This window comes from Uranotaenia lowii, chromosome 2 (genome assembly GCF_029784155.1).
Source record: "Uranotaenia lowii strain MFRU-FL chromosome 2, ASM2978415v1, whole genome shotgun sequence".
NCBI lineage: Eukaryota > Metazoa > Arthropoda > Insecta > Diptera > Culicidae > Uranotaenia > Uranotaenia lowii.
This window is the reverse complement of record NC_073692.1, coordinates 123,559,984-123,569,462: the sequence shown is the minus strand read 5'-3', so window position 1 is coordinate 123,569,462 and position 9,479 is coordinate 123,559,984. Positions and strand designations below refer to the sequence as shown.

At 42.8% G+C, this 9,479-nt stretch overlaps 1 protein-coding gene across 1 annotated transcript; it reads right to left on the bottom strand.

The window, feature by feature from the left end:
- Nucleotides 1-2,555: 2,555 nt before the first annotated feature.
- On the bottom strand, nucleotides 2,556-7,700 carry LOC129741824 (uncharacterized). The gene has a single exon (XM_055733615.1). It carries the CDS (start codon nucleotides 7,698-7,700, stop codon nucleotides 2,556-2,558), a length of 5,145 nt encoding a protein of 1,714 aa, XP_055589590.1.
- Nucleotides 7,701-9,479: the final 1,779 nt, after the last annotated feature.

Below are 9,479 nucleotides of genomic sequence, written 5' to 3'. Positions count from 1 at the left end.
AAATTGACAAAATTGACAAAATTGACAAAATTGACAAAATTGACAAAATTGACAAAATTGACAAAATTGACAAAATTGACAAAATTGACAAAATTGACAAAATTGACAAAATTGACAAAATTGACAAAATTGACAAAATTGACAAAATTGACAAAATTGACAAAATTGACAAAATTGACAAAATTGACAAAATTGACAAAATTGACAAAATTGACAAAATTGACAAAATTGACAAAATTGACAAAATTGACAAAATTGACAAGATTGACAAAATTGACAAAATTGACAAAATTGACAAAATTGACAAAATTGACAAAAATGACAAAATTGACAAAATTGACAAAATTGACAAAATTGACAAAATTGACAAAATTGACAAAATTGTCAAAATTGACAAAATTGACAAAATTGACAAAATTGACAAAATTGACAAAATTGACAAAATTGACAAAATTGACAAAATTGACAAAATTGACAAAATTGACAAAATTGACAAAATTGACAAAATTGACAAAAATGACAAAATTGACAAAATTGACAAAATTGACAAAATTGACAAAATTGACAAAATTGACAAAATTGACAAAATTGACAAAATTGACAAAATTGACAAAATTGACAAAATTGACAAAATTGACAAAATTGACAAAATTGACAAAATTGACAAAATTGACAAAATTGACAAAATTGACAAAATTGACAAAATTGACAAAATTGACAAAATTGACAAAATTGACAAAATTGACAAAATTGACAAAATTGACAAAATTGACAAAATTGACAAAATTGACAAAATTGACAAAATTGACAAAATTGACAAAATTGACAAAATTGACAAAATTGACAAAATTGAAAAAATTGACAAAATTGACAAAATTGACAAAATTGACAAAATTGACAAAATTGACAAAATTGACAAAATTGACAAAATTGACAAAATTGACAAAATTGACAAAATTGACAAAATTGACAAAATTGACAAAATTGACAAAATTGACAAAATTGACAAAATTGACAAAATTGACAAAATTGACAAAATTGACAAAATTGACAAAATTGACAAAATTGACAAAATTGACAAAATTGACAAAATTGACAAAATTGACAAAATTGACAAAATTGACAAAATTGAAAAAATTTACAAAATTGACAAAATTGACAAAATTGACAAAATTGACAAAATTGACAAAATTGACAAAATTGACAAAATTGACAAAATTGACAAAATTGACAAAATTGACAAAATTGACAAAATTGACAAAATTGACAAAATTGACAAAATTGACAAAATTGACAAAATTGACAAAATTGACAAAATTGACAAAATTGACAAAATTGACAAAATTGACAAAATTGACAAAATTGACAAAATTGACAAAATTGACAAAATTGACAAAATTGACAAAATTGACAAAATTGACATAATTGACAAAATTGACAAAATTGACAAAATTGTCAAAATTGACAAAATTGACAAAATGACAGAAATGACAAAAATTAAATTTGTCAATTTGACTTTTCTCAACAATCTATTTTTCTTTTCTTTATAGCTTAGCTTAGCTTAGCTTGGTTGACTACTCATATCCACCTTAAATCATTGAACTCGAAATGCTTCCTATACAATATTTTTTCATAGATTTTAAAGGATCTTCGTGTTTTTTACATTTGTTTTTAAATTATACATTTCGAATTCCATGATCGCTGGCGTGGCTAAGCAGAACAAGTTCCACATCGCCAATGGTTGCTACTCAGTGATTAATCGAGGCCACCAATTTTGCACAAAGTCCAAAAGAATAGTGCTTGGGATAAGCAGCTGTTCTCATTGTACAATTGATGCTCTCCCTTTTTTATATGATTTAAATTATTTATAACGGCGCCGGCCACGTCCTAGTAGTCAATGAGGAAAATGGAAGGATTGTTAGTGTACGGACGCAGGATTCCGTTAGTAGTGTCCCACGAAATTGGGTCCCAAACGGCTGACGAAAACGGGTTAGCAGCAGGCAATTATGGGTCATCAATCGACCAGCGATGGCGGAGCGAACAATAGGCCGAAACGAGACGAACTTTCGGTAGCAGAAAAAACACGACCGTTGCGCGCGATTAGGTTTTCAAAGTGATCTTTATTGAAGCATAAATATATACATGTCACTTACGAGCTATGGTTTGAATTCACGTATCACTTTTTCGTCTCACTCTTAAAACTATGGTGTGAGTGTGCAGTGTTGGCAATTCAATGTTTTGTGTTGTGTATTGTGAAATTGTGAAATTGTGTTCGGTGAAATTCATGTTTTATGTGTACTATTTACAAAGAATTTCTTCCCTTATATCTATTTCACTTAACATTTTTCGAATTTTCGTATTTCTTCATATTTTGTTTGTAATTCACTGATGTCTTCGTATTTTATCGTAATTAATTGTTGTGGACCGCTGTTCATTGTGACTGCGCCGGAACATGCCGCCCCCCTTGAAATGTCCATTTCAACAGCACCTCGATTGGAAGGAACGGCTGTCGATTTCGATGTTCACGATGCGTACTGCGATGTAGACCAGGATGACTACTCGTCGTTGTCGTCGTCGGAACCAATCTCGATGTTCGGAGCCAAAAGTTGAGCAGCGGCCGGAAGTGTGGATGGAGCCTGAAGATCAATTGTGGGAGATGGTTGGGGAGTGCAGCTCGGAGCGGAAGGCTGACGCTCGGATTCCGTGACTGTGGAGGCTTCGCAATGTGGGAGCGGGCACATTTTGCGGATTGAGCAACGGCGGATTTGGTTTCCATCACACAGCACGTCTGCAACTCTGCCACACGCATCGTCGCCAACAATCGTCTTCAGGACTCGAGCGATGGGCCATTTCGTAGGAGGCAAGTTGTTGTCTTCGACCAGAACCATGTCACCGACGGCTAGATTCGGGTGTTTACCGGGCCATTTTTGGAGACGCTGTAGAGTGGGCAAGTATTCTACGTACCAGCGATCCCAAAGCGTTTGGAGAACACGCTGTTGGTCTTGCCAGCGGGACAGGTGATTGGAGGGTAACGAGGTAAGGTTTGGTTCGGGAAGAGCTAGGATTGGACCACCGATTAGGAAATGGCCTGGAGTTAGGGCCTCGAGGTCTGTGGGATCGTTGGAACGGGGAGTAAGCGGCCGGGAGTTGAGGCACGCTTCGATTTGTGCGACCGTAGTGGTCATTTCCTCTTGCGTCTGAAGGACATCAAGAGTCACGCGATGTAGGTGATGTTTCACGGACTTGACGCAAGCTTCCCACAACCCTCCAAAGGTGGGTGAGCGTGGTGGGATGAAATGGAAAGCGATTCCCATTCGGGCTGTTGTTCTGGCAATCTCGGACTGATGCCGTTGCGACAGGAAGAGAACACGAAGTTCTTCCAGCTGGTTCTTGGCGCCGACGAAATTCGTGGCGTTGTCGCAGTAAATATCTGATGGACGTCGTCTCCGGGAGCAGAATCGTTTCAGCGCTGCGATGAAAGCGTCGGATGTGAGGCTCATTACCAGTTCGAGATGTGCGGCCTTGGTAACCATGCAAACGAAGACGCAAATATACGATTTGATTGGGCCCTGTTTGCGAGGAGGTTTCAAGTACACTGGACCCATGAAATCGACTCCGGTACTGGTGAATGGAAGCGATGGTGTAACGCGTACAGCAGGAAGATGTGCCATAACTTGCTGAGCGAATCTCGGTTTGTTGCGGAAACAGACGATACATTGGTGGACTGTATTACGGGCTTTATTTGGACCATCTATTGGCCAGTAACGACGACGAACCGCTGCCAATAGATGCGAAGGTCCTGCGTGAAGCGTTTCTTCATGGGCGTCGAGGAAGATAAGATCCGTGATGAAATGCTTCTTTGGAATGAGAAACGGATATTTTCGGTCGAATGGAATTGGAGCGTTTTTGAGGCGACCTCCCACACGAATCAACTGTTCATTTTGGTCCATGAACGGGCGAAGTTTCAGCAACGGAGATTTCTGCGAAACGGTCGAGCCTTGCCGTAAACGTTTGTGATCTTCAGCGAACTCTTCGAGCTGCACGCATTGCAGAAGTGACAGCTCTGCCGAACGAATCTCGGAGGGTGCCAGAAATCCTACGGTGCGTGCATGTTCCAATAACTTACAGTTATTCATGAAACGCTTGCAAAGGGCGATGATTCGAAGTAGGCGGTAGTAGCTAACAAAATAGCCCAACGTTTCTCGGGTCCAGGACTCTTGGTGAGTGCAAACTGCGGAAATAGGATGGGCTTTCCTTTTCTCGGTGTCTACTTCTGGCGGCGGCTGGGTTTTCCAGGAATACGCGGACGCAGGCCAATGTTGAGGAGGACGAAGCAGCCATTTCGGACCATTCCACCACAATTCATTGCCAACGATGGATTCTGGAGTCAAACCACGCGAAATGTGGTCAGCCGGATTGTCTTCAGTAGGCACATGCAGCCACGTAGCGGTCTCAGTTAACTGCTGAATCTGCGAAACCCGATTGGCAACGAAGGAATTCCAATTCGATGGATCACGCGAAATCCAGTGCAGCGTGATTGTAGAATCCGACCACAGAAACCGGGGACATTGGAGTTGAAGGCTCTCCAGCAGTTGATTCTGTAGACTGGCCAAACGAAGACTAGCACACAACTCCAGACGTGCGAGGGTAGGTCTACGCTTCTCAGTTGGGGCAACCCTGGATTTTGCTGTCATCAGGCGGACAGTGACAGCACCCGATGCGGATATCGAACGAAGGTAGATGCAGGCACCATATGCACGCAGTGAAGCGTCAGCAAACCCATGAAGCTCTAAAGTGGCTAGCTTCTCCGTCAACACGAAGCGAGGAATCGAAAGCTGCGACAAAATCGGGAGCTGCGATGATATCTCCATCCACTGGTCGGAAATACTTTTGGGAACCGGATCATCCCAGCCTAACTGCATTTCCCAAAGGAGCTGGATCAGCATTTTCGCACGAACAATCACCGGACCAACTAACCCAAGCGGATCGAACAAGCTGCAGATATGCGACAGGATATTTCGCTTGGTCGAAGGGACGTCTGGCCATTCAGGAACTTTGAACAGAAGCTCATCGGAGGTAAGCTTCCAAAATAAGCCGAGTGCTTTGATTGGAGACGAACGATCAAGTTCCAAAACGGAGGCCTGTTCTCGAAGCTCTGCTGGAAACTGCTCAACTACTTCTGGAACATTGGATGCGTATTTACAGAGAGGAAAACCACCGGAATTCAGCATCAGAGACGTCTCTCGTATAGCTGCAACTGCTTCCTCCACTGTGTCGAAGCCACGCATAACGTCGTCAACGTAGAAACCTTGTTTGACTACGGGAACTGCTTTCGGAAACTTCTGGGCTTCATCGTCGGCTATTTGCTGCAGACATCGTGTTGCCAGGTACGGTGCGGTTGTGGTGCCATAGGTGACCGTCGTGAGCTCGTACGTACGAAGTGGTTCCGAAGAAGATTCACGCCAGAGAATCCGCTGATAAGCCCGATCTTCCTCTGCTACCCAGATTTGGCGGTACATTTTCGTCACGTCAGCTGTTACGACAACAGGATGCATCCGAAACCGTAGAATGATCGAAATCATGTCATCCTGAACAGTTGGACCCTTCAGCAGCAAATCGTTGAGGCTAAAACCCGAAGTGGTTTTGCAGGAACCGTCGAACACTACTCGCAGCTTCGTAGAAGAACTGTCCGGCTTGAAAACAGCATGATGTGGCAAATAGAAATGGCGACCCGGAGCATCCTCGACAGCATCAACCAATTTCATATGTCCAAGCGAAAGATATTCGGACATGAACGAGGAATATTGTGCCTTGAGATCGGAATTCTGCTCAAGACGTTTTTCGAGGCAATAGAATCGACGAGTGGCGATAGCACGCGAATTTCCCAGCTGACCGATGAGTTCCGGTTTTTTGGGCAGACTGACGATGTAACGCCCGGAATCATCTCTGCGAGTTGTTGATTCGAAGTGGTTCTCACAAAGGCGCTCCTCCACTGACAACGTAGAATTATTCTGACACATTTCAAGCTCCCAAAATCGGCTAACGCTCTGTTCAAGATCGTGGAACGTCGACAAGTTACAATGGACCCGAACTTCATCCGCATTGGAACCGCTGTCGTGAAAACCGGATACGAGCCAACCAAACACCGAATTCTGGAGCATTGGTTTTCCGTCGCCAAGTTTGGAGTGACCGCTTCGCAAGAGCTCGAAGAAAACCCGTGCACCAATCACCATATCGATGGGACCACGCGTAGCAAACGATGGATCGGCGAGACGAATATTCTCCGGAATGGCCCAATCGTTAACATCGATGGTGCAAGTTGGAAGATCGCTGGTCACCTTATCCATCACAATAAACTCCAGCGGAACTCGGAAGTTGTTGAACCGTGAGGCAACCGTAGCGACAGTCGAAAACAGCGAAACTGCAGAAATATTTCCACCAATGCCAGCGATCTCTGTGTTACCAGGAGTCTTCCGCGAATTCAGAAGACGACGAAACCTTTCAGTCATGAGATTCGGCTGCGAAGCGCTATCAAGCAGAACTCGAGCGAGGAACGAAGTACCCTTTGGACCGAGAACTTTGACAACAGCAGTGGCGAGAAATACTTGGTTCGAAGGGGAGAGGTCGAGACGTTTGGTCCCCGAGTGCGTATTGGCGGAGAGGCTGAGAGGAACAGGAACAGGAAGCGAACTATCGACACCAGCGAAATTGGAAACGGAAGGCTGCTTCGGAACTTGATTTGTGCCGGATCCTCTTGCTTTATCCACATCTGGATTGTGTAGTAGCGTGTGATGCTTGGTTCCGCATACTCGGCAGGCTCCGTACTTGCAGGTAGCGAACGAATGCTTTCCGAAGAGGCAGTTGACACACAATCCAGATTTTTTCACGATCGCAGCACGTTGAGTAACCGGCATGTGTTTGAACTGCTCGCAGAAATACAAACGATGTCCCTTCCCGCACGCCGCACAGTTGTCGTTGGATTTGATGTCGGTAGCAGCATTCACGCTCTGGAGATTGGGTCTGGAGTCACGCACTGGTCGATCTGACTGCAACGTTTCTAGCTCCATCACGTACTCACGGATAAAATTGATCAGCTCTTCGTAGGTTGGCATCTTTTTTTTATCCGCTGCTCGTTGCCACTCGCGAAGCGTGTTGTGATCCAGCCGCGCTGACACCATGTGCACCAGAAGTGAACTCCAGCCTTTCGTGTTCTCGCCCAGCTTCTCCAAAACTCCTAAGTTGTTCTCGAAGTCGCCGACCAAACTTGTTAATTCCCGAGGACATTCCTTGCGCACCTTTTCCACTTTGAACAACGCCTCAATGTGACTGCGTACCAGGATGTTCAAGTTCTGGTACCGATCAGTCAACATTTTCAGCGCCACCGAATAGTTATTACCCGTAACAGACATTTTCTCAACAAGTTTCAGTGCCTCTCCTCGAAGAGTCGACTTGAGGTAGTGAAACTTTTGCACATCTGAAATATCCGAATTACTGTGTACAAGAGAGTCGAAAGTATCGTAGTACGAAAACCATCCAAGAATATCGCCACTAAAATCAGGCAGTTTGATATCCGGCAATTTTAAGGAACGAAACGAATGACTTGTCGAAGCTGACGACGGTGCTGGCGTGCGGGGTACTTCCAACGATGCATAAAATGCCTTGAGCGTGAAGTAATCCTCCTCAAAAGCCGCCATATCCATCGCGTAATCTGTCTCGGTATTTTCCTCCACCTCAAGGCTCTCAAGATTCAATGAGGCCTGACAAAATCGCTTATAATTACTCTCAAGAGCATTTTTTCGAGCTAAAGCTTGCTCAACTTGCGTATCCGGGTCGAAATTTTGCATGAAATTCATGGCTCGTTCCATTGAATCTCGAGCCTGGCGATAAATCACCAAGTTTTTCTTTAACTCCACTTCTTTTTTCATCGCTTAGCGGAAAAAATTCAAAAAAAACCGCAAAATACCGAAAAAATATTTTTTTTTGTTTTCAAATATTTTCCAGTGGTACTGAGAGGGTTAAATTACCCGAAAAATCGATAATCGCAATCGATTCGCAAAAATTCAAAAATAAAAAAAAACTTTCAAAAATATTTTTGAATTAGGCACTTTTTGTGCTACTGGGACTTGAAGGGTTAATAGTGAGCTCCAAATTGATCTTCTATGGCCTACAGCAATGGCCGACGAACAATGTTCGATGATAAAAAAATATCCGAAATATGCACCAATTGTGCAAACTTTTTACATGGAACCGTTTCCGGCGAAAGAATAGTGGGCATATGACTTACCGGACCGGTCCAACCTACGGTTTGTTTATATTGACAAATCGGAAAAAAAATCACCCGAATATATTTCCAGCGAAGTTCGAAAAGTTCCGTCGGACGTCCAATTCTACGAAGAAGCCTCAATCACGCACTCGGGACCGATGACCAACCCCCCTGGAAGTCGAAAAACAGGTAAGTAATCGTGTATACGAACTATCACAATGTACTAGAACGATGATTCCTTTCAGGATTGCTGGCTGTTCCGCGGTGATTGATTGCTGCTGCTGGTGGTGATGATGATGAAATGAACTGCTGCTGCTGCTACAAAATTGATGGCACTTTCTGCTGGTGGTGAACGCCGAAAATTATTCCCCAGGCCTGACAGGTACGTGCGATTCAATCCGGCTCGAAGGACCATGTACGGACGCAGGATTCCGTTAGTAGTGTCCCACGAAATTGGGTCCCAAACGGCTGACGAAAACGGGTTAGCAGCAGGCAATTATGGGTCATCAATCGACCAGCGATGGCGGAGCGAACAATAGGCCGAAACGAGACGAACTTTCGGTAGCAGAAAAAACACGACCGTTGCGCGCGATTAGGTTTTCAAAGTGATCTTTATTGAAGCATAAATATATACATGTCACTTACGAGCTATGGTTTGAATTCACGTATCACTTTTTCGTCTCACTCTTAAAACTATGGTGTGAGTGTGCAGTGTTGGCAATTCAATGTTTTGTGTTGTGTATTGTGAAATTGTGAAATTGTGTTCGGTGAAATTCATGTTTTATGTGTACTATTTACAAAGAATTTCTTCCCTTATATCTATTTCACTTAACATTTTTCGAATTTTCGTATTTCTTCATATTTTGTTTGTAATTCACTGATGTCTTCGTATTTTATCGTAATTAATTGTTGTGGACCGCTGTTCATTGTGACTGCGCCGGAACAGTTAGTAAGATACTCTGTATGTTCAACTAGCAACCTCAACTCAACTCAACTCAAAAAAAAATTTTTTTTTTTTAAATAGCCAAAATCAGAGAAAAGTTAGTATCACAAACTATGGAAACCGTCTATACGTCTGCGAATCCATATTCAAGTACCCAAGGAAGGGGTTGTGTTAGTTGGTGAAAGGTAGAGATCAGGATCCATTTTGGTAAATGGTGCGATCATGATTTTCCTACACCTTCTATGCTCCTAGATATTTCCTAAGGAAACTCCT

Coding starts and splice junctions, on each gene's coding strand:
- LOC129741824 (XM_055733615.1), bottom strand. CDS start 7,700: ATGGATATGGCGGCTTTTGAGGAGGATTACTTCACGCTCAAGGCATTT.